Source organism: Neolamprologus brichardi, chromosome 10 (genome assembly GCF_056152115.1).
Source record: "Neolamprologus brichardi isolate AB-2024 chromosome 10, ASM5615211v1, whole genome shotgun sequence".
In the NCBI taxonomy this organism is placed as follows: domain Eukaryota; kingdom Metazoa; phylum Chordata; class Actinopteri; order Cichliformes; family Cichlidae; genus Neolamprologus; species Neolamprologus brichardi.
In genome coordinates, this window is record NC_142113.1 from 21385046 (window position 1) to 21411615 (window position 26570).

Below are 26570 nucleotides of genomic sequence, written 5' to 3' on the forward strand. Positions count from 1 at the left end.
TCATCTATTTCTTTTGTTTAGATAAATGGGAAAATGTGTCAGAGTATTATAACAAAATTTGGCTGAAAATGATTCCATTGCCCCAGGAAAAGTCCTCAGTGTTTGGCGCTGATCAAGTGGCTTAAAAGGATTTCTTTGTATGGCAAAAAAGATGGCATTCTTTTAAAACCATGAATCTGCATCTGAGTGTAAAATTTAAGATTAGTAAATCTGATTTTTAACTGCCAGTGCAGACGGCCACTAATGCCTCGGGACTATGCAAAAGCAATTAAAGGTGAGCATCAAATACATTTTTAATGTAGCAGATTTGTCCCCAAAAGAGTAATTTGATGAGGATACACAGTTGTTCCTAAAGGATTTGCTCACAATCCTGGCTTTCTCTTACCAAGACCATGTTATTTTGGTGCTTAAATTTAACCACACATTTACCATAATGATATCAGATCAGAAAATCTTTTAAATTAGCTGCAGGAATTTGTTTGAGTTCTTGTCTTTCACAAGAAATGCCAGATTTTAATGTAATCTTTACAATCAGGAATACAAGGCCTGTAAGACTCCTCCAGCGATCGCATTTCTGCTGCCTCTTAACTTCTCAGTGGCAGCTGATCAAGTTCACGGGCTGCCAATTTCTGCAAATTGTGCAGCGTTAAAAACTTAAAAAAGATTAAATTGGAGAAAAAGCCAGGCTTTGATGTTTCCATGTTGGGGAGGCGAAAAAAAAATCAAGTGGAGGAAAAAAGTGAGTGGCCAGTGTGCTCCCTGTCCTCAGCCTGAGTTGTCCTCCTGGCTGCTGGTGTTCTGACAAGCTGAGCCATGGGAGCAATTAGGAGACAGACAGACTGCGGATGACTAGTCTGACCCTTCACTTTATACTTCTCTGTTGCTTCCTCTCACTTTAACATCTGTCCTCCAAATCGATCCACCTCTCACTTCCTTATGTCTTCCTCGTGGTGTTTTCAGACTACAGACACCAGTGGTATCACTCTTATCCAGTTGTTAAGTGATGACGTGACGAATCCTACTTCCGGGCCTAAAGTAGTCTGCGTTTAATATGGCTTTTGTGTTGTTAACATGTTTAATGTTTTCTATTTTCTTCTATTTAATCTCAAAAAGCTCCTAAAACAGTCAGTGATCACTGTTGACCTCCCTCGGCTTTTATTACCGCTAATCATTTATTTGAGCTCAGTTTTTAAAACCTTAGGATGTAACTACAGCCCAGCCCATGCAGCAGTATATGAATGACTAACCTCGTATTGTGGATGGATTATCTCAGTTGTTCTCCTGGCTGAAGTTTGGTCCTTTTACAGCATCCTGCCATGCGCTTACATTTGTTCCTGACCACCGAGAACACTCACGTTAACTTTTATCGAGTGAAAAAAAAGTTAGCTTGTTTATATTATGCTAACATAGCTGTGTCGCTAGCGGTCACGTAGCACATCATTAAATACCAGCTAGCCAACTTCAGTAACACTACAAACGTCACTGCTCTTTAGTTTTCTGTCTTCATTTATGTTGGAAGTGATAACAGAGCTGTACATTTTAATTTGTTTCCAAAACCCCGCAGTCAGGACACGCTATATTGTATTTAGATAGAAGCTAGCGAGCTAACTTCCTGCTAACTTCTAACTCCGTTAAATGTCATAAATTCCGTTTTCATGGATGCCTGGATGTTAAACTCAATTGTTACACCAGGTAGAGCAGAACGCTGATCATTTTATTAAAGATGAAAGACTTTAGACAGTTTTTCAACTCTCAGTAATGCCATAGTGATCGTTTGATATATGGACCTGCAGCGGAGTTTAGGCCCAGACACGGCTAGTGATGTCAGACTTAACGACCGGATTGCATCATCACTGTAAGACACACAGGACTGTAAACTACAAGTGAGGAAGTAATTATTTGCTATTATTCTCTGGTAAAATATTTCTTAAGATAAGATAAGCAGAGCTCTGTGTAATAACAAAATTATTATAGTATGGGAGATATATAATAAAAATACTACTGCTACTACAGCTCATAGATTTATATACTGCTACTGAAAAATTAGGACAGTGACTTTTTACACAAGATGTAGAGAATTCAATTTAGGTTTATTTATGCGGCACTAAATTGTAACAGCAGTCACCTTAAGGCACACTATATATCGCCAGGTAAAGACCTAAAGTATTCTGGAGAAAACCCTTAAAGTCAAACTGTTGTCTATGAGCAAACATTTTGTGATGTGGGAAGGAAAAACTCCCTTTTAAAAGGAAGAAACCAGGCTCATCGATGGGAAGCCATCTGCTGCGACCGGTGTGTGGGATGTGGGGAAGGAGAAAAGAAAATAGAGAACATAGAGATGGAAACAAAACACTATGGGAGAGAGTTTCACTGTGATGCAAAGCATTGAAAGAGAAAGCAAGCAAGTACTTTAGGAAAGTAATCTCTAACAGAAGATAGAAATTTACATACAAAAACAAGAATGGGCTAATGACTTGTGATTGACAGCTAGTTAGCTAATCAGCATGCAGTTTCATACCACAGATAATCCTCGATTTTGAAATCGGGTAGATGTAATTTTGATTCAGCGTTGCCCAAAATGTGGGTGTGAGACCATAAACCCAGCAGGAAAATGTTTACAGAGGACAAAACAGAAAGGCTCGATTAATGTTTAAGCCATTTCTGCACTGGCTTCATTTTTCCTTTCACGGAAGCTACGTCCACATTTTATATTGTTGTACTCAACAATACAAATAAATATATACTCAACTCCATTTTTGGTACTAAGAGGGGCTAAAATTGCAAAAAAAAATTAAGAGGCAATATTTGCTTACTCATAGGGGGTTTCGTGATTGTCGGGTTTTTTTTACCTTGATGTGACTGTTAATAAATAGAAGTGATCATAATGCTGATTATCTTTCATGCCTAGCACCACGTTACCATTTGATTTATAGCCATAGCTACTAACCACTACCTTAACCTTATCAGGCTGTTAACGCGGCTTTTGAGTAATTTAAGCGTGTTTAATTTTTGTACCAGACATGAACGACTCTACAACTTTGTGTCATGGCTGAACGGGTTGCCCACAATGTTTTCTGCTTCTGTTGGGGTCCCGTCAGTGCGCAGGTAAAGCATGTAAATCACACCCAAAGATCTCAAATAAATTACTACAATTAAAACTGTTTGAGCTTACTGTATGAAATCCCGAACTAAATCAAAATTAAAAATTTTTTGGGGTGAACATTTTCCAAAGATGAAAAATCCCAGGACTCGTGGATACATTTTGCTTTCACTGTGTTACACGTACACACAAACGCGTTCATGCACACACATCCGTGCGCATGCTGAACAAATGCAGGAACATAAAACGTACCCAGGAGACTGAGAGCTGGGGATACATTAGAGTAATGGACCTTGTCTTGCGAGGTAAACAGCTGTTTAGAGGTGCGCTTTGTGTTCGCAGGCAGGTCCCATCATTAATAATATCTCCTCTCCTGCAGCATCTTCATCTAGCAGAGTAGGAGCTGATTAGCAAACCTAATCGAGAATTTCAGTCTCCTCAGGGATTTACTACGGATTCATGATTAGCATTTAAGTGTTTTTGTGTGTTCATATTATTGAGGATGCATTCAGATTTGTTATCATTACTGATTAGTGGCTCTCTTTCCGGTGGACTGTAGACTCACATTTTAGGGAAAACAGGTTTCTGGACTTTTATTCAGTTGTTTTTTACGTTGTGGGTTTGTTTGTTTTTTTGGCCTCTTTCACCCTTTCTGTCCATTTTTATTTCTGTCTTTTCTTTTTATTCTAACCCACCTGCTTTTTGATTTGGACTCTATACTCTAAGAACCTTCTCCTCCGTGTAACATCTCTAACTAATATGCAGTGCATACAGGCAAAACCTTTGAAGTTTTGTCTCCATAGAGACCTCGCCTAATTGGGATGCATTATCATAATTAGCACTCATCTCCCGCTGAACATGCACTGTCACACTCGCTGCTGAGCTTGTGGATTCTGAGTGAGAAAAGTTTGATGCTCTCTAATGACACATCTTACAGCAAACAGACGAGGAGGTGAAAAATTAACAATGACATTGTCTATAGACACACATCCAAAAAGAATAACAGATTAGTCCTGAGAAAGGGCTTTATCATCACTAAAGTTAGCTTGCTATAATCCTAAATGTCCCATTTAAACACCAGTGTGTAAAGACGCTGTGCTTGTCTCCATAAAAATGGGCTGTGGACACTGCTACGTTATCTTTTAGTGAGCAGAACATAAGTCTTCCAACACAGCATGAGAGCTGTTGGATCCTTTGAGATTACATCAGAAATCTTTGATTATTATGAGTGGAAATGACTAATATGCAAGTGTGTCCTGTGGTTTAACATGATTAAAAGATGAAAATTTCAAACTGTGATGACTACAATCGGCATAAAGCAGTTGTTACACATGTGATGTTCTTTTCATGGGCGAGGAGGGGGGTTAGGATTTTAAAAGACTGCTAGTCTGTGCTTGGCTTGTGTACTTTCCTTTCAGCACATAATCCGAGGGATGCAAAGCCTTCTTCATCGTGTTCCTGCAATCCGTTGCAACCGCCAACCTGGTTCAGTTAAAAAGAAAATTCAGCAACTCTTGCTGTGCTTTAATGCAGGAGGCCGCAGAGGACATTGCAAGTGCAAGATGTTTGCAGCTCATTCACCCCCGGATATGCACAGTCAGAGAGAGGGAGATTATATTTGTTCATACCAGACAGAATGCAGGTTTTAATCAGAGCAGTTTTTGCCATATATTTCTGTAAAACTTGAGTTTGGTGATCAAAGACTGCTGTCATGAATATACAGAATAAATAAAGTGACCTCTATTTAAAATTTGTAATAAATTCACCTCACATGCAGAGAAAAACAGCAGGTTTTCTGCATGAATAATCACACCGCAGATGTTCTAGTCATTGTTTTTGAGAAAGAGCGAACAAGTGTAACTTGTTGACCTCCCTCAAGGAATCTGGGTGCTCTGGGTAGGGGGACTTGCTCCTCTGTGCAAGCCTCAGCTGACCTCAATTCAGGGCAAAATCGTGCGTTTTCCCAGGTTGGAATTTTAATAGTTTGTGTTTTCGTCCGAGACATGATGCACCTCGACAGTGGAGTGTTTGGGCTCTGCTGCCACGCTACTGAAGCTGCGCTCGTCTCAACCGGATAACCAGTTCTCGAGAGCCCAAATCCGCCTACATGGTCTCCTTGACATCCCGCTGCCCTGTCTCAGATACTCTGCTCTGAGGTAGCCGGCTCCCCAAACAGAGCTGGCTTTGAGGCTTGCCTTTGTTGTATATACTAAAAACAAAATGAACTTTTCACCCGAGTTTCTTTGGAGAGAAAAACAGCGTGCAGGATTAGAAGGCACAATTGCCAAAATCCAAGTAGAAGAAAATCCATGAAAGAAGAGCTGTTCTTCCTAAATACTGCACAACATGGCTCAACTGTAGTTGGAAAAAGAGTTTTAACAAAACCTTAAGTAAGTAGAGTGGAAGAAAGAAAAGTGAGGATTTATCCATCCATCCATCCATCCTGTTCCACTTATCCTTATCAGGCTCACTTGGGGGGCGGGGGGTACTGGAGCCTGTCCCACCTTCCATAGAGCAAGAGCCAGGGTACAGCCTGGATACATCGCCGGTCTATCGCAGGGCTAACACAGATTGTGTCTGTGGTGCTGATAGTATTACTTTATATATGATTAAAAACAGTATTTACCTTAAAGTTTAATAAAATGGCCTGAAGCCTAGACGTCCGCTCCTATTTTTTCTTTTTCAACGATTTTAATCACATCACCTACCGTCCTTGAAGTGACAAAGTATTCCGGTAATTTTCTGTCATCATTTATCTAATGGCCATGTCCACATTTATATTGCATATAGTGAAAGATTATGTTTGAGTGGTGTATTTTGCATAAGGATCCAACCTGTGACCTTTCAGTTATCAGTAATAGCTTCAAACCAAATACCTTAAAAGGTATCCGTTTACACATTTCATTAGTTTCTGCCTTACTGAACTGCCTTAAGAGGATAAGAGAATATTTGATTTAAAATTATATGTAGCTAGCTGATCCATGGCTTAAAGCACTGTGCATGTGACATATAGGTGAGGGTTTTATTCTGGATTAGGCACATGTCCATCTCCGCTCTTATATCTTTAGGCTGGATTGGATCGTATGTTTCCAATGACGGCTGAAATGTTAATATATGAAAAAAATATTAATTATATATGAAAAAATATAAAAATAAAAGATTAGCTTTGCTAAATTGTGTATTTTTACATTCTTAACGTACTTACTTATCAACGAAGCATGATCAATAAACAACAAAAATTCTGCCCTCAATGCAAGAATACCGTTTTTCTTTTCCACTTTGTTGCCACGAGTCAGTGTTAGTAGTCCAGTTCCAGTCGCACTTGTTCTGACTTTACTCATAAACAAAATGTTACTAAAGTTCAGATGATTCTGGATTTAATCTGAAAATTCTGTAAAGATTTGCATTGTGATTTTAGCTTTGTAATAAACTTTTAGTCACCAAGGTGATAAAACTTGGACTACCTGTACTTAAATCATATTAGTTGTGCCGCATGTGTGACAAGAACACCACATCAAATAGGAAGAGCAAGCTGAGTTTCAAAGAGGATTTTGATCTGGAAACTTCCATGGATTTTTATATTTGACATTTAAGTCGTCTAATTGCTCTTTTTTTGCCTCGTCTGATTTCTTTCTACTGACGTAGTTTCAGAATTTAACCCACGGGCTGCGTTACGATGGATAAAAAACACTGCTCAAGTTTATAGTCAGATTTAGACTTTTAAAGGGTCCTTCCCCACATCCTTTATTTTTTGGTGTTGAGTCTGATTGACATACTGGCATTTGCCGCTGACCAGTGACCTTTAAGCTTTTTAAAAAAAAATCATTTATTTTTGTAGGGGAGGCTTTCACTCTGCACTAACTCAGCCTGTCAACAACATAATTAATTTCATTAATCAACAAAATTTCCCTTGGGGGGTTTGAGATACTACAGCTAAGGTGAAACTTTTTAGCATTCGAACAGTCCTCATTCGTGGCTGTTTTTAATGCTTGTAGCGCCACATGCCCGTGCGAGCGCAGATTCATTCAGCTCACTGCTGAACGGAAAATAACAGATGAAAATTTAAGAGATTGAGCTTCCTTTGTGCTGCTCTTGAGAAGATGTCAGAGGGGTAATAGGAAGATGAATGAAAAGCAGTTATCCATGCTTTCTTCAGCACTGTACTGATCGATGCAACAACTGATATCCCATTGCGTTTGCTGCCCTCCCGCCTGCCTCTCTGTGTGTCTGTCTGTCCCTGCCACCTGCTACCAAAACAGGGAACAAGATTCTCCATCTGCCCCTGGATCTCTGTCATTCGCTGTCTGCCTTTTGCCTGCTGCTTTATTGCCTTTGTCATCTCTTTCTTTATTTCTCGCTTTGCTCCCTCTGTCACTTAGTTATCTGTTTTATCAGCGCCGTTTCTCTCTCCTGTCACACACCCACCTTTCTTTTCTCTCCTGCTCAGACGCACACTTACATATTCTCCTCTGTTCCTCGAATGTGAGGAGGTGTCTGCTCCCCCCATATGGCCTGTCAACTTACAGCAGAGAGTGTGGGTGGTGTGTTGCATTCTAACCTAGCACGGCGTCGGGGAAAAAAACCAAAAAAGGAGAGAAATCATATGTCAAATGGTGGGAAAACACACTGTGAAGAAGCACATCTATTTAGAAAACTCACTGCCTTTGAACTTGTGATGCACCGTGCAGCCATAAATAATAAAAGAGAAATGTATTTTGTGGAAAATATCTCACTTGCAATCAATTATTTTCTACAATCCAAAGGGAGTTTGAGAAAATAAGCAGGTGGTGTGTGTGTGTGTGTGTGTGTGTGTGTGTGTGTGTGTGTTATGAAAGATGTGGTAAACAATAGGTAAACTGTAGATGTGTAATCTGCAGTCAGTGATGAGAAAGCTGGGGAGCAGAGGAACAATCCTAATGGATCTTTTATAATCTGCTTTGTTTTTTCTCTTTCTCTGAAATTCACAACTGTCGACAGCTGCCTGTTGTAGAGAAGAACAAAAGGCAGATAGGGAAGTACAAGATTATAGATATATAAATATAAATGTCTTTAAAAATCACCTGCGGGCCATTTTGAGCAAAAATGCCAAACAGGTCAACAGATTGAGGAAACTATCTCAAGTGGATGGTCTTAAACTACATTCTAGTTTATTCTTTTTTTTTCTTTTTCTTTTTTTGCCTGTCCCATTTGGTTCTTTAGCCGTCAGAATTGTTGTCTGAAGACCAACAAGGATACCCAATGGATTTACTTTGCCAAATGGATCATCACGACCTTGCCGTATTGGTCCATTTGATCAACCTTTGTTGTTATTATTTATTTTATTTTATTTTCAGTTGTTACAGACAGGACAGTTATGACTGAGGGATAGGAAAGGGAGAATGAAAGATGAAGGAAAAGAAAAACAGAAGGGAAGAGGGACACTGAGAAAAGGCACTTAAAAAGAGAAAGAAGAGAAATATAATCTCCTGGATCACCTGTTGAGAGAGAAAGAAGAGAAAACAAGCAAAAACAGAGCAACATACTAAACACAACACCATCACGTTAATCTAGCTAAGTGTAAACAGCAGTAAATACTAAATATATATGTTGTTGTGTAGCAAGCAGGACCGACAGCGCACAATGTGCTTGGAAATAGCAGCCAATAAAGGTGTAGTTTATGTCTGTGAACAGTGAACACCCGTGTGCACACCTGTGTGGATCAGCGCGCTTGTATTCAAAAGGTTTCCCCATGTAATGGTCTGCTAGAGGATGTAGAGAGCCATAGCCCTGTCCCCCAGGGCATGGAGCAGGCATGGAGGAGATCCAAGCTTCAGACATTCAGAGGCCCCAGAGTGCGAGAGCCCAAGGAGGACCACCGGAGGGGCATCCGTGCCACCCTCCTGGGAAGAGCTGAGGAGAGCCCCAGATAAGGGGTCACCCAGTAGCCACATAGCAGAAGCCAGAGGGGGCTGCAGTGGCGTGCCCGCCGGCTCTGCTAGCAGCCAGCTGTGCCAGCAGCCAGCTGTGCCAGAGTGAACCGAGCCGCAGGCCCAGAGGCCAGAGGCCCGAGGGCCCCCTTTGCCCTGGAAGAAGCCTGATGGAGCAACAGGCACCAGGCCCCGCCAAGTAGTCACCGGGAGTGAGCTGGTACATACCTGAGCGCCCAGCCCCGCATACCAAGAACCACCAACGCACCGACCCCTGAGGGCATCAGTTACCGGCAGGTAATAACGTTTTTACCCCTCTGCCATAAAGGCTGATGAGGTATTGTCGTCACCCAACTGGGATGACAGGTGGGCAGGCACCCAAATTTGTGAACACAGTAACCTGAGAACGAGGCAATGAGTTTAAATCTCAGTGACTTTGCCAAGGTCAGAGGTCAAATTTTCACCTATAGGATTTTAAAATAACTATCACAGGCCGTCAGTATTTTTAAAATGTGAGCAGATTTACCAAGAAGATGATGTCAATAGCCTTCGCTGAGTAGTTCCATAGTTTCTGACTTTATTCGTTTTATTTGATTTTGAATGAACAAATTAAATCTTTATTTAAACATGTAAGTAGCAAATGCTAATAAACATGAAAAAAAGTCATCTCAAACTGGGTGATGAGCATGACATGAGTCCACTGTACTCAAATGGCCTCCACAGTCACCAGATCTCAGTCTAATAGAGCAACTTTGTGTTGGAGATTTCAATTATGAAAGTCCGTCAGGTAAGTCTACAGCAACTGTGCGATACTGTCATGTCATTAAAGACCAATATCTCTGTGGAGTGTTGCTACTGGTACTCATGAGGTGTCTGATAAAGTGTTTGATGAGTGTAGAGAACGCACATTTTAACCCGGAATAAAATTAATATAAATTCTACATATAAATTTGCTGAAAGTTTGCTTTTCTCAACGTTGTTGTACTTACTTTACTCATGAGTTCTTATTAGTCTTTCATGTGAGCAAACAGTGTGGCTCCACAGGAAGCCTGTGATGCTTGTCAAATCTATTTTTTATTTATTTTTTTTGCTTTGTGTGGTTTTAAATGCAGACAGTTTGAGGTCTTTTTCCCTCGGCCCCACCCCCACGGTGGATTAGGTGAAGTGATTAAAGCCCCAGCAGGCACGGCTACCTGTAGCCATCCAGCCTCTGCTCATGAAGCCAATCCTTGTTAAAGACGCGCTGTTCTTTATTCAAAGCGCAACAACATGCTGCGCCTCTACCTGCATCCAAGACAAACAAGCGTTTGTCTGTTATCTGTGTTGCACAGCAAACGGGATGGTGGTTGTGTTGGTGGTGATAGTAGTGTAGTATGACACATACTGAAGTGCTAGTGACAAAACAGTCACATTGAGTATGCTGAGAAGAAAATGGGATGACGCTGATGTGGGTGCCTTGCTAGAATAATTATAGTTTTGTAGTGACCAAATCAAAAAAGGCATTTCTCTGCTCTGTTATGTTCTGGTGTAGCTTGTTCTGTTCCATAAATGCGCATTTTGTTACGCTCAGATCAGATACATGAGTACAGTAGTGTCATCCTATAGCAGCGAAATATTACAGTAAGACAGTAAATAAAAGCATGCATGGAGGGAGTTGTCTTCCCTCAGCTGAACCTTCTAAGGTTTACTGCAGAGTTCAGCCAGATTATGAATAATGGAGAAAGGTCAGGATAGATTTTTAATGGATTTGCACACCACATGGACACAGCAGCTGCATCAACAGGGATTTTAGGGCGATCATTTCTGTCACCGAGGGTGGGCTAAATTCCTGCTTGAGTCGTCCCTCCAACAACAATTAACATCAGAGAGAGACTGAACATAAACATCAACGCTACACACTCGGTGCAAGGGTTAATCCCGCTAATCTGTTTTATGTATGTAATATGTCACGACCTAATTTTAAAAGTGTCATTTAGTAAATAATCCGTTAAATGACTATTTCAGACAAACGGTTCCAGCGCGTGCATGAAGACTCTTTAAATTCCCTCCATTTTTGGCAGCACACAGAAGTGCAGATCTCTTCAGACTCCAGCCTTCTTTTCATGCTTCAGAGTTTTTAAGTTTTAAAGCCCACATGCATCAGCAACTCACATTGCTTTCTTCATGATATGAGGAGCTTTACAGTAATCCTTCTTCTTAATAAGCCCGTTTCATGTGCATCGCTATTCAGGACTTCAAAAAAAAGGGGGTGGGTCCTTCGTCAGTCACTCCACGTCTGCCGCTGCTCCCTAAAGACGAGTTAGCCATGACTTTCAGCGCGTTCTTTTAACGTTTAGCAGTGCGGGAGATGTAATTTACAAAAAGTGTCAGCAGCAAGCGAGGCTAAGAGTTGTGTCCCCCGGTTGACACCAAGTAAACAGTCACTTAGCTTGCGTGTCTCTGTCCACCCGCATAACGCTGATGGAGACTGATGATTACAACCGCACGTAATTGCTCTGACATCTCGCTGTGACAGATTGTATACAGAGCAGTAAATCGGGCTTTAACATTGGTCTAGAAATGAAAAGAGAAAATTAGATACGTTCATCCATTATGGAAGATTCCATATTTCAGCTGACTCCCTGGGATAACTCTGACTTTTAATATTAACTTTTTTCTTTTTTTTAGGAGACACAGCTATGTTCATTCAGCTCACACTTACTTACAGCTATCCTTTGTACCCCATTTGCATAATTCTAATTAAATGCTCACTCAGAAGCACCCAATCAGGGTGTCAAGTAGAAAGTAGGAGGAAACAAATCCTTTTATATGTTAATCTACTTTGCTACAACATTGTCTAGCCTGCCAGGGAAATGAATATTTCACACATCAAACTACACATTTGCATCAGCATGCAGAAATAAATGCATTACTTCCATCTTTTTCGATTAGCTCTGCTTTGGGCTGATATTTGGGCATTTTTCACACTGCATAATGTTTTTGATTCCATACAAGTGCTTGTCCAGGCTGATAACATTTCATTGGCCCTTGGTATTGAAACTGACCCAAACATTATGCTTTGTTTCATTTATTTTATTTTAAATTATATTTCATTGAGATCAAGAATATGCAATTTATGATTCTCTTTTGTACACCCTGTTATTTACAGTGAAAAATGAAGGGCACTTTTCTTTCTTCTGCTTTTGGCAGCGAGCAGCTGGAAATTTTCAGAAATTAAATGGTGGGCTAATTCACTAACTCAAGTGTGCTGACAATTAGCGCAGGTTTGCTGGCAGGAAGGGTTCTGATTGATTCATGTGGATGACTCACAGACAAGACGTCCAAAAACCAATCGATAGCATTTTTAACAACAGAGTGACTGCAACATATCTCCATGGATAAAAACAAAACAAGCAAACAGAAAAAAACAATACTGTTCTACTTTAGAAAAATGGAAAATCTGGTGTAAAGAAACATGGATCCATCCTGCCTTGTTAAGCAATTCAGGCTGCTAGTGGTGATGTAATGGCATGGAGGAGGTTTTCTTGGCACACTTTGGGCCCTTTAGTACCAGCTAAGCATTGTTTAACCCTGGCTCTTTTTACAGGTGCTCTTTAACTAACTGTCACTCTTTTACTGTTTGTGCTACAGATTAAATTAAAATGGCTTCAGAAAGAAGAAAAGACGAATTTTACAGGGATTTTTGATGTATCACAGTAGCATTAAGCATTCACTAGGTTCTGCTGTCTGAACACAGACAGAAAAATCAGCTCTGCCTAGATTTTACCATGTGCACTTCACATTACCGTAACTCCTCAACTATTCTGGGCTGAGGAAAACATTCAAATGGTTCCTAAAAGATTTGATTTTTAAAATAGTTTTACAGCCAAAATTACTTATACTAAGTGTAAGTCCTGGGTGATAGAGGGTGAAATGCCACAGCCTACCCGAGTGTTGTTACTGACCATGTACAGTCCTTTATGACCACAGTGTACCCATCTTCTAATGTCTTAAACTAACTTAGAATAGTTTCTTGAACATAGCAATAGTTCACTGTAATCAAATGTTTTTCACAGTCACCAGATCTCAATCCAACTGGCCACATTTTTGGTGAAATACACAATTTGTATAAGGGTTGTACAGCAACTGCGTGATGCCGTCAAGCCTGTGAGGAATGTTTCCAGCACCTTGTTGGATCTATGAAATAAGAATTCATAGATACGTATCTTTCAGGACCAATTTAATGCTATATCATTGTGGGCTAATTTGCTTCACATACAGCAGTCTAAAACAACATATACAATACATCATGCACAAACAGAACAAATCGAAATCTTCTACCCCCAACTGGGGGTGAATGGAGGAAGACAGGACAAAGACAATGAATTCAGATGATGACAAAACTTGAAGGGATCATTATCCCCAAATCAATTTTACCTGCTTTTCCTATTATCTGTAACACTGTTTACCCACCCTGTTGTGGGTTGACTGCCAAGTAAAACAAGCATCCAGCTCTCTAACATTATACTGTAGTTCTGCAGTGTGGGGTCACTAATATTTACATCCTGTCATGAACACAGCCTCTCGCCGTGGGTAGATATTCGCTTTTTGCTATGCACTGATACAACTGGTGGGTGTAGTTTGTTAGAAATAGTTCCCACATGAAATTGCTCTCAACATGGATTGTGGGTTTATAAACCAAGTGCCAGTTTCATTATAACCAAGAGAGGGCAGACATTTCTACAGCAAAGGTCTTCGAAGGTGGGTAATTCACACCAAAGCGATCTAGATGGATATGTAGCACGACAGGCCAGGGATGGTATGTGGAGGCTCGCTGTCACACCTGTCACAGCTTACTGGGATGCTTGAACAGAAAAGAGCTTTGATTCAAACTGAGTTTTTGAAAGAAAAAAAAAAGAGAGAGACCTTTTAGTGACAAAGGTGTTGGTGCAAAATATGCATTTACTGTATCAGAGAAACACACATATATACCTGAACAAAGGTAAACAGAACAGTGATTTACCTCGCTCACTTAATGTCTTATCTTTGCAGCATTGTCACCGTGGAAACAAGGTACTTTTTAATAGTGTCACCACTTGAGTCATTCATCACATATTTCAACAGGAACACCTTGCCTTGAGGAGCTTTTGACCTCAGTCAACAACATCTTACCATTTGTCATGACTACACATACACATGTAGAGACACACTGGTGCACACGCTCAATCTTTCTCGCTGTCTAACCCTAAGCCTGCCTCACGAAAACTACAATCCTCCATTATTGCTCTGACCAGTGTTTGTCCTCGCTGCAGGTGACGATTCTGATCATCCTGGCCTTGGCCTTCCTTGCCTGCATTGTGTTCCTGGTGGTTTATAAAGCCTTCACCTACGACCACGCCTGCCCAGATGGATTCATTTATAAGGTAATACCCATAAACGGACAGTGTTTCATTTTATTGCTCAACAGCACATTTATTAGGAGAGGTGTTTAACACAGTAGCTGGTTTGTGCTGGAATGTGGGTTGTAGATTAGCCTCTTCAGTGCTGAGCAAGCCTGCAGCACATGATAACTTATTATTATTGAGCCATTTCTTAGCATGTTTTTTTTTATTAATATGTCTATCTTAATTCTTGCACCTTCATGCCTTTTGTGAATACTTGGACTACCTTCTTCCTTTTCACTAAAGCAACATATTTGAGGGTTATCAGTATGCTACAGTAGATCTTTTCCTGTCTTGGAGATTTCCAGGTAATATATCAAGTGGAAACACATCTGTCACATCTTAAATAGGATCGTGTCAAGAAGAGATGAATAATCTCAATAGCACTGTGGTTTTTCACTACTTCTATAGCACTTGTCTGAATTAATCTGGTTGGTCTCAAAAGGAGACACAGAGTCAAGTAAAAGCCCCACATAATATAATGTCATTTGGTTTATCATGCCTATCGAGGTGCACTTCTCCAAACTGGACATTCATTCCTCTGTGAATATTGTAATATTTTAGTCCTTGTATATATATATATATATATATATATATATATATATATATATATATATATATATAAACAATCCCTGTATCATATTATCTAAATACTTTTGAGTTTCTGAACTAATTTCTAAATAGTTAATGCAATATGTTTGTTAAACCCCTTGAATTTAGGCTTTGAACTGGAAGTCATGCTCACAGGATGTCAAGTGGGATGTACAAAATTATCTGATGTTTAATCAATTAATCAATAAAGAGCGAGATTTTAACAATAATTTGATTCAATTTGTATTATATTGACATCTTTTTGCTGCAGTGCATTGTCATAAGAATAAACTGATCAAAATATGCAGCACGTGCTCAGTCAGAAGTACCTGAAAACTCTACCTAAGTAAAATATAGAAGTATTTGTAGTTCGGTACTTCCCACCTCTGTGTTGAGTTAATTAGTAAGGCACATCAGCGTACCTCCAAAACTCTTCCATTGTTTAGACATTCACTCCTATTAATTATGCATGCACTAAGAAAAAAAATACTCCAGAGCATGGTCTTCAAGTCTTAAGCATACAGAAAATTAAACCTTTTAGTATTAAAGAACAGCATGGGAGCCACTTAACAGTAAGAACAGGCCTAACATATAATCTATGTCCTTCTTAAGATTTGAGTGTTTCCCATCACCTCACAAACAGTCGCTTAATTTTCTTCTAGTCCACAAAGACGCATCCAGATGTAAATAGTAGGTAACACACAAATGATGAAGCTCCGCTGTGTTTTCTTCAGTAGCAGATGTCTTGCTCTAAGTGAAATTCTCACAAGGTTTCCAAAGCCTTTTTGTTTAGCCACGTTCTTTGTTTGGATCCTGGTGTGTACTGCTTAAAAGCTTGTCTCCTATGGATGGTGCATTACTGAGTGTAATCATGGGTGGCTTGGGAAAGATTTAAGTAAGTAACGTTTGTTTATGTAGCACTTTTCAAGAATAAATGTTGCAAAGTGCGTGGCAATATAAACAACAATTAAAATGCTATGAATGGATAAAAGTAGATAGAAGCAATCCTGCACGGGTGGGTCATAAGCTTCTTTTTAAAGGTGTAGACAGTGTCCACAGAGCTGACGTCGAATTAAAGCGAGTTCCACAACTTGGGAACAAACTAAAATGCGCCGTCTTAGTTTGTCCTTGACCTAGATCGAGGTACCACCAAATGGACTGATTAGCTGACCCTAGAGGCTTATTAGTTACGCGTGGATGGAGAAGTTCACTAGGGGAAGCGTCTGACCATGAAGCGCTCTGAAAGTGATTACCAAAGTCTCACACTGAGCCCCAAACTTTACAGGGAGTCAGTGTAAAGACGACAGAATTAGTGTCACAAAGGGCCTTTACAGAAACTGCTGAGAAGCCTGACAGTAGATGGTTTGCTCAGGCAAAGGAGTAATGATATATTTAACCTCAGACCACCCAGGGTTATCAGATAGGGTTCAATTAAGTGATTTGCTTAATCAAAATGAGACGTGTGAGTGTTTTTAGTTGCACATTGCTTTCTAAACACATCCTAGCTATTGCAGCCTCGGTTTATGCTCATAGGTACACAATCTGGATGTTATTTCTTGAACCTGCTTTTCCAAATCTCTCATCAGCACAAAATCTTCTTAAACACTCAACTATCCACGAGGTATATTGATTTTAAGCCCCCGTTAAAAGAAACTGTGAGCCCTCAGCAAAGATTTTCTGGTTTATTGATGTGTGAAAGCTTCTTTTTTTTAATGTGCAAAGATAGCCAAGTGGAGAAAGTTGATGTGCTTGTTTGAGGAGTGAGAACATAAAAATGTGTGAAGATGTTAATGCACTGTAAAACATTTTGGATCTAGCAATGGTAAGCTGTGGATCTAGGTCTTTAAGGAAGAGATTTTAGTTATTTTTGTGATGATTGTGTGGTTTATGTCGTCTTTGTGTGTTACTGTTGTTTAAATCAATATAAGTGCTGTTCTTTAACACCAAAATGTTCAATACTCTGCTGTGTCACATGTGTGGTTCTCATTTATCATTTTTTCCTCTTTGTTTGGTCGTTGCTGTTGTTTTTGAGCATCTGTGTAACTGAAAGATATCTCAGCGTGTGCAAAATCAATAGGCTCCAATGTCTAATCAAATTGTTTTGGAGGTGGAGCAGCTGTTGTTTGATTATATGCTCGCGTGCTCGTGCCTCTCCTGTACATACATCCCCTTCAGCTCATTTGTGCTACATCCTGAAGAAGGCATGAGCTGTGAAGAATATTTTAAGGTCCAGCTACGACATGTCACCATAATGAGATTTTCTTTCCATTCCTTTTTTTGTTTTTCTGTTGAAGTTCCTCCCCTGACAGCGGGAGAAACTGGAGCATCCAAGTATTGTTCTAAAATTTCACAATAAAATTCTCTGTCATTGGCCATTCGTGTTGGCAAATATTTGCTCTGCCATATAAACTGCAGAATCCTGTTCGCTCTTCTCTAACGTCCCACCTATCTAAATCAGGAAATAGAGGTGAGCGCAGTCTCCCCTGGGTGAAGAAAAAAAACTTCTGCCCTACTTTTATTCATTTCTGAGTTCATGTTAACCGAAGAGGCTGATGAGGCTTATCTGACACGCAATAATCCATCAATGGCTTCAATGATTTTGTTATGACCGGTGTAATTTTCTGCTTTTATTCTTTGACACAGAAGCCAAAAAGACACTTAATTATGTCCTCTATCATATGTTAATAGCTTGGTTGACAATTAGATGAAAATTAGAAAAATCAGACATGCTGAATATTTTATGGTAATTACCACATTATGACTGACTCCTGATCATTACGGCTGAGGTCATAAAAGAAAATGTTTCACACTGATGTCCTTATGCAACAGTCTGTTTTAGGTTTTACAGTGTACGGATACAGACAGCCTCTTCTCTGCTGATTTCTACTGCCCTCTACTTATAAGTTTTACTCTACCTTGTAAGAGGTCACCTTGCAAGTCTGTGTCTCTAGACAGATGTAGTCTTTAAGGTGGAATAAATCTAGTTTGAGGCCCACAACCTCTGCAGGGGCTCTGACTGCAGTCTGCTGAGGTATTATTAGCAGTGTCACATCCACATTCACAAAGTGGAAAGGTGTCAATAGAAAGACACGCCTGCTCACACAGTGTGCCACACACAGCACAACTATGTGAGGCTTTAAATGGGTACACACTGGAGCACACTGAACTATAAATCTTATGCAGAGCTTGAGGCGTCTTCTTGTGTCTTCTGACTTTACCTCCTTATTACAACTAATATTAGAATCAGAAATAGAAGCCTGTTATTGACATTTTAAAATGTATAATGAAAGCTGTAGCTGGTCGGCTACACCATCAGATAAAATAGCAAACATACAGTTATTTACATAGAAAATGTAAAACTGCTTAATAAATAAGGTATTTCAATGAGGTAATGTGGTAACTAAAAAATCATTAATGTGACAGAGTACACACAATTTCACTGTGACTTACCTAATAAGAGACAATATTACTGTGTGTGTTCAGTGTTCTAACAAAAAGTATTAGAAAACATGAGATAATTACCTTGTTCTTATTATATATTACAGTGGGTTTCTTATCCTTTCATAAGGCCCTGATTGTATTATGTCAAATGCCACCAGAAGATTTATGTTGTGGTAATATTACTAATTTTTTTTTGTCTCTTCTGCACACACTTAGTACAAATAGAGAAAAATATACTTAAAATTTGTGGGAGAAAGTTGTGTATATTGTCTAAGGGGCTTGGAAAGAAAAGTGTCTGGATTTCTTTAAGTTGCTTGAAGACATTTCACATCTCATCCAAGAAGCTTCTTCAGTTCTAAGAGCAACTGATGAAGAGTCCCAGATTTTAAACCCTATGGGAGTGTCCCCAAGAGGGTCAAGCCAAGGTGGGAAAACGGGTGTAGGTCACAATCAGCCAAGTTTTCGGCTGAACCCATTGAGCCCCACCCTATCATGTGATTTCCTGAGGTCAATTGGCCCAGGGTGTGAGTGGGCGTTAAGGCGTCTGGAAAGAGATCTCAAAACTGGATTTTAGATGGCAGACAGTTGGTGTTGTAAACCACCACCTCTGTTCAAGGAGGGTCGTTCACAGTGGACATAGATGGCTTCTTTCACTCCTCTTTCAAACCACCTGTCTTCTCTGTCCCATACCCATTTTCACACCTTGGCTAGTGTGATTAGGTAGAGGATCAATAGGGGGTCCATGACCCTCTTGGGGACACTCCCATAGGGCTTAAAATCTGGGACTCTCCACCAATTGCCCTTAGAACTGAAGAAGCTTCTCAGATGAGAGGTGAAACGGCTTCAAGTAACTTAAAGAAGTCCAGATGCTTTTCTTTCCAAGCTCCTGGGACAAAAGATACACACTCTGAGAGAGAACCAGAGTTAAACAACTAGCTATAAGCTTTAAGAGGAAAGAGGAAAGCTTTAAGTCTTGTCTTAAAAGCAGAGCTGTCTCCCAGACCCAAACTGGGAGTCGGGTCCACTTTTAGATTGGGAGGCAGAGCTGTCAGCTCGTTTAGAATGTGCTATTAGGATAAAATGGGACTATGAGGTCTTTACTGGACCTGGTTATTTAAAACCTTTGATGAGCAGAAGGATTTAACGCTAATATGCTAAAAGCTAATATGGGACATCTCTGTTTCTAGTCCCTGTCAGAACTGGAGCACAAGTGATTATAGTACAATAGCAGCACCGTACCTGCTTTTCCTTGATGTAGTGTTATCTTTGAATATTTCTGATGTGGCCAATGCTAAGTATACAGTCAGTGTAAAACCTTAATAAATGTGGTATAAACACATTTTGCCTAAAACTGTTGGGATTAACTGGATTGTAATTGAAGTTGGGATTTTAATGTTTTCCTTCAGGTTTCATTGCTTTAACTCTGTAAATGATTCAGCAGAGTTTTTAATTAGCATGTTACTCTCCTGCTAAATCACACCAACCTCACTGTTGTTCCCCCTACAGCACAAGCGGTGTATCCCAGCCTCTCTTGAGGCCTACTACGCTGCCCAGGATGCCAACTCCAGGGGCCGTTTCTATACAGTGATCAGCCACTACAGCATGGCCAAGCAGACCACCTCGCACTCTGTCTCCCCCTGGCTGCCTGGAGGGTCAGGAGGGCGCGACGCCAAACCCCCGAGTGGCGGTGAGGGCCACTGAGTTAGCTGAATGGTTAAAGGATGTAAAGACACACATGCAGACATGAAGACGTACATGCAGACACAGGCCGACAACATGTCAGTGAATATTTAGACTTGTAGACAAAAGAGACAGATTCACACAAGAGTACATATATAGAGTGAAATCGTGCATGCAGACATTAAACCACACAAGCACATTTGTATTCAGATTAACTTGTCTGCTCTTTTATGTGCTCATTCTTATCGAGGGGCATCCGATCTCTTACTCTGTTGAGGTTATCATCATCTGCTGACGTACACCCACATCCACCTGCAGTCTGCTCTCTTGTTATCTTGTTTACTCCCTTCCTCAAAATGATTATTCATTGACTATCATGATTATTTATTTTTTACTGTAATCTATGGATGTTTTGTATGTGATTACCAGGTAACTCTTTGTACGAAGGCACGAGTTGACGCTGAGATTCACGCTTCTTTGTGCGAGTCTCTGAAGTTTGAAGTCATATTTTCCCCCAGTGTGTATACTGTAGTTACTGTATAGTCATTCTCAGCCCCTCTTCTTTCTAGCTTTTTTGTGCAGACTAGGCAACCTCAGGCATACCTGTCAAAAACTACACAGGCATATCACCCAAAATGTGTCAAAGCTTCAGCTGGTCTGTCTGAGGCCAAGGCCCGCGTCAGTTCTGACTTGACCGAACGACTTTCCCCCCCTTCATTGCTGTTTAATCGCTCATACACAAGAAGAAGAACATTTTAAATGTGATGTGCCATACATTTTAAATCCTGATATCCCGCAGTGAGCTAAGCTGTACATAAAGATGTGCATTCAGGCTAGTTTTGTGTGTATGCATAGTAGTAGCTTTAGGGAGTTTTTCTTCTTCTCCTTTTTTTTTTAAAAATTAGTCTTACAATTCCTTTATGTGAACTACATATTGCTTCAGTTGCCAGTCTTGTAGCTTCATTAAACACAATGTTGCAGATGGGAAACAAGATATTGTGCATACAACTGTCTCTTGCCAAAACTCTTTATTTGCCACTGTGTATTGTTCTGTTTAAGGATGGGCTTCAGCTGCAGCCGAGTTCTCCTCCTGCACTCTTATTATTATTATTTTTTTTCAATTTGGTAATGTTGGATCTGTTGTCAAGAGCGCTTTAATGAGATGTTGTGATGTTGTTAGTTGATATGTAGCGATACCTGGTGTAATTTATCCGTGTGCATCCTTGTCCCTCTTCTCTTGGTTCGAATTCAAAATAAAACAAGCTGTGACCTGTGCCGAGTGTGTCTGTCAGTCCCGCTCACCGCCGCGTCTCTTTAGCGCTCACACGGCGTCTAATGTGGGCCCGAGGCAGAGCAACGTGAAAGAGAGCGACGGCTTTTTTGCACCATGTTATGTTATTGAGATGTACATACTCGGATTCAAACCACGTTGGTGAAGTTTCCAGAGCTGTGGGGCAAATTTGTCTGCTATAATAATGAGTACCTGTGATTGACAGTAAAATAAAATCACTAGGAAAAAAATACCTGTATGAATAATAACTACTGGATATATTACATGTCTCTATAGTCTTGTAAATGGCAGATAAGGCATTTCAGTGACATGAATAGCTGACTGTCCTAATTGGAAATGTGTATTCTAATGAATCTGTCAGCTATTTATCACTTGTGCAGAGTGAAAATGGTCCTGAATTTAACAGCTTTTTGAGAGCAAACAAAGCACCATAAGACGAAAAGACAGCTATGTAGGATTTAAAGCAGAATAAACAAAGAAATAATACATTTGGTGCTTAAAATATCCATGAAGTTTCAATACTTCAAATAGCACTGGGTTCATTTGATGATGCAAATCATGCAGGGGCCATGGTTCATTATGTAAGAGGAGAAACATGCCATTGGACCATGTTGATGCCCAGGGAGAAAAATGGTGGTTTGTGAAGGGAAGTGGAATAAATGTAATTTATTTAGAGGAAATAAACAAGTGCCGACTGTCACTTAAATTAATTTCTCATTTTTGTTAATAGTAAATACAGAGTTGTGGGGTGCGGGGATATGAACTTTCTTTGCAAGGAAGGCATGCGAGTAAAAGTTTGAGAAAACTGCATTAGCATAACAGGAATTAATTACTGTTGTTGATAGTGCTGTGGGATACCAAGTTCTAGACAGGACCAATATTGCCTATACTGATACTTTTAACCTATAAAGGCAGCTTATGCAGGGGGAAGCAGATCAACAGGGACTATAAGCAGAATACAACCAATTGGCAATCAGTCCTCTATTGCAAAGAGATGTGTCAGAGGAGTGGGGCTCTTGGGGGCAGTCTGGATTTAAATTAGACAGCGATTATTTGCAAATCATTCTGAGAGTGATTGCTGTCAGTGTTAGTTGTTTTGTGGCGACAGGTTTCCTGTCACCAGCTGACCTGTGAAATCGATAGTGGTCGCCCAGAGGTTGAGGGTGTTGCACGCTTAACCTCTGGGTGACCAGTTGAATGGCAGAGCTGCTTGCAGTCAGTCGCTGAATCCCAAAATATTCAATGCAGTCACCTAGCAACCACAGATTTTCCTTAGTTACAGGGAGGTTACTTTTATTCTAGCGTGACTAAATCATGAGTCGACCATTTTATACCATCATTGATAATGCAAAGTGTTTCCTCTTGATTTTTGAAGACCAAGATTAAAATGGGACATTTTCCCATTTAGAGAGAAAAAATAAGCTCTTTACAACGCAGGTCACAGGTCCTTCTTTGTCCTGCGTTCACACTACATAACTTATAATGCAAAGAGTACACAGACATACTGCCAAACACAACACTGCTTGTTGATCTAAAGAAACTGATAATTCAACCTTTCTTAATCCTCCTGTTAAACTGAAAACATATCTGTGTATGTAAAGAATTACCCAGTGTGCGTGTGCGTGCTGCCAATCAAAATAACAGATTAACACGACTCCTCACAGTCCAACACGCAGCGTTTTTTGTTTTCCATCTTTTTTGAAGTCAATAAATAAAAGAACAGCCACCCGTTTCCAGATGAAAACGAATGGAACTTAATTAAATTGTTTGAAGGTATCACTGTCGCTCACACAGAAAGAAAGAGGGAGGTAACAGAATCATGAAATAATCCAACACAAAACAGAACAATAGGATGAAGAACGAACAACCAGGAAACGAAAATAAACTGATAAAAGGGAGGGGAATCAGCAACACAGCAGTACTGACTCAGACTACCTACGCATGGACAGATGTTCTTTTATGCCGTGCTTACACAACCCTGACATGGTATAAATTGAGGGGTTAAGTGAAGAGGAGCAGCTGATGACCCAACGTGTTCAAGAGACAGTAAGTGGCAATCTGTTTCCTTCACAGACCAACAAGGGTCAGGGACTAGACCAAGGTACGCCTCTGAATGACTAAGCAAGTCGGAAAAGAAGAACTGACAAGGGTAAACACAAAGAGAAAATACAGAAAGCCTAAGGGGCTGATGATCTTTTGTTACTGTTACAAGAACATTTGAAGAACTGTAAACCTTGCTGACATGAGCTCAGATATGTTTGCTGCCTATCAAACTTTCCTAGATCATTAATTTCAAGCCTTGTGGTCCTGATTATTTTAAAATGAGCAGCTGGCATCAAGATATGGGAATAAACGGTTCTTAATAATATCTCTTGCTTTTCTATTGTAACAGCAAATATCTATAATTCATCTTCCCGTGGTACAGGATGTTGGCGTTACAAAGAAATGATAGATGGAGACAGGTCATATTTTTTGCGAAGAGAGAAATGTAGGAAAAGAAATTGTCTGTTATAACTGATGCTGAAAAATCAAGCTTCACTCTGATCGTTCATAAGAAACAGGATCCAAATGAAACACACCCAACATACAGAGGTTTTAAAATCCACAACCTTCTTATAGAAGGAGGGGGTTAAAAAAGAGACAGAAGGTCATAAATGAGTAACTTACAAACTGCAATGCATGGAAAATAAAACTGACATCTGCACCGCAGACTCAAATATGATCATCTTGTTGTCCTTCAGCACAGAGAAGAGAGACGCTGAACTTCACTGAATACAGTGGATCTGTATCCACTACAGATCAGCTCAACTACTGTCATTGGATACATTATAGTAAAAAAATAGACTCTTTTTCTCACATTTAAAACAGCTGGAAGTATGCAGAGAGCTTCTGGCTGATAATATTGGGTTGAAAAATCAAAGGATGTTGTTACATGTATTTCCCAGCCATAAAAAAGAAATCAAACCGACATATTTTGTTGGATCACTTTTTTGCTTTGATGATGGCATACATTCTGCATGGCACCATTTCGATGAGCTTATGCAATTTTTTATTTATTTCTATCCAGAGTTGCATTACTTTTCTGCCAAGACATCTACAGGCTTCTCCACCACATCACACCACAGCTTCTCTAGAAACTAAAGATGTGAACCCTGTCCATCTGTGAAAATGATCCCTGAGCCTGGTGAATCCTAGCATCACCATGCTTGGTATGTGCTCGTGCCAGAATGGAAGAAGAATAGCTTTGCTTACCGTTGACCTCCAGTCTCATGAAAGGTCCTCACCTGCACAGTGTGTGTGATTCCTTTAAGGCTTTTCCATTGCTTTTAAGTACAGAATGATCTCGACATAACCAAGCAAAAAATGCACATGCTACTCTGATGTAATGCAGACTCAGAGTCAGTTTGAGCTAGCCTGTGTTATCCGACTCTGTGAGGAAACGTGCAGCATACTTGTTTATGCCGGACTTGTTGCAGAACACTGATTTGTTGAAGAGGTCTAGTGCGCTAGTGTGATGTATTCCCCTTTGTTGGACAAAACTAAACAGAATTGCAGGCTATGTATGAAGCAGCTAACCAGATAACTAGCTCAAATTGGCTCTTAAGCCCTACTGCCACTGCTGTCTTTGCCAGGTGTTTAAGAAAAAACATATTTAAAGAGCATCAACAAACAAATGGGGGTCTCAGGTGTCTGCCGGACTTCTAGAAATCAAGCTGCAAGTCTATCCCCTCTAGCAAAACTAAGAAACCTCAGTGCCTGTGCTGAATAACTGTTTTTAAAACACTGCCCAGACTCGCTATATATTCGAATAGCTGCTGCTTGCCTTTTCACATTACGCATTACAGCCTCTGGAACAGGCAGAACAAAGACACACACATATATTTTTGAAATTATTATTAACACACGTAAGTTGTACTTGCAGAATTTATTCCAAACTGTCTCATTTTAAAAATCTCTAACAAAAACGTTCATTGTTGTTTTTAAATGTTGTTCAAAGCTACCGACGATCAAAAAGTCGCACACACATCCGGCCATCTGTGTAATTTTCCCCACACCTCCAACTCTCCCATCAGCCGCCTCCCCTGCTGTCACAGAAAGGCTGCCTCTCAGCAGTTGTCCCTCAGAAGTGGAGGAGGAAAACAGAAGGAAGGGAATGAGAAAAATAGTAGAGGAGGGGGAACAGAACCGCGGGGAATTACAAGAGGAGGAGAAAAGTCAGGTAAATGGTGGGGGAGTAGCAGCGCGGAGTTTCATCAAAGCTGCACTCTGGCAGATGTTGACAGCTTTCTATTCAGCCTTTAAGGTTGATCTGTCGCTTACTGCATGTTTAGGGAGAAGCAGGATGTGTTTTTACAGAAAGTAAGTTAGATACTTTTTTTGTGTCTCTGTATCCCCAAGAGACATTCATTATTTTCATTGACTTAGAGTTAAGTATTTGCTGTGATATTAGTATTTTAACAACTCCTCCATGAGTTGTCTTTCAGTCAAGCCAATAAATTTGAAATTTTATTCTTTTACTCCACTGCCGTAGGTTTGCATAATTCACAGTTTATAAATCCTTATACGCTTTAAAAAAAATAAGACACCAGGTCCTAAAAGAATAGATGAAATGGAGAATCGCCCTCAGAATGTAACATGCCAGCGAGTGAAATGAATCCTTAAAGAAAAAGAAAGACTTCATTTCAGTCTGCCGTGGTGATCAAAGGTCAGACAGCTTCGAGTCTCTGCCTCTCCACTCGTCCTTCAGACTCGAGGACCTTGATTTCGAAATGAAATGCAAATTTTACTTTCATCTAAAAGGACGACTTCGAACCACTGAGAAAGTCTCCGCTTCTTTTTCTGCTAACACCAGGTAAGACGTCTCCGGTTCAGGAGTGGCTTTATATTAAGAATGCAACAGTTGAAGGGGGCGTGTGTGTGTGGTGGCTCTTGATCCACTGATGCCAAGTTTTTGGATGGACTTTTCTTGACAATCCTCTCAAGGCGGCTCTCATCCTTGTTTCTTGTGCATATTTTTTCTATTAGACTCTGTCCTTCCATTCAACTTTCCATTACTGCACTCTGTGAACAACCAGCCTTTTCAGCAATGGGATTTTGTGGATTATCCTGTTTTTGTAGGGTGTTTTGTAGGATTTTTAATT

At 40.1% G+C, this 26570-nt stretch overlaps 1 protein-coding gene across 2 annotated transcripts in view; it reads left to right on the forward strand.

The window, feature by feature from the left end:
- The window catches only part of nsg2 (neuronal vesicle trafficking associated 2), a 45349-nt gene extending 23937 nt beyond the window's left edge, over positions 1 to 21412 (forward strand). For both annotated transcript variants that reach the window (XM_035905255.2, XM_006784948.3), the window contains exons 4-5: positions 14298 to 14408; positions 19965 to 21412. In XM_035905255.2, coding sequence (XP_035761148.1) covers positions 14298 to 14408; positions 19965 to 20159 — 306 coding nt within the window. In that variant the 3' untranslated portion in view covers positions 20160 to 21412. The remainder of the gene's footprint in view (positions 1 to 14297; positions 14409 to 19964) is intronic.
- Positions 21413 to 26570: the final 5158 nt, after the last annotated feature.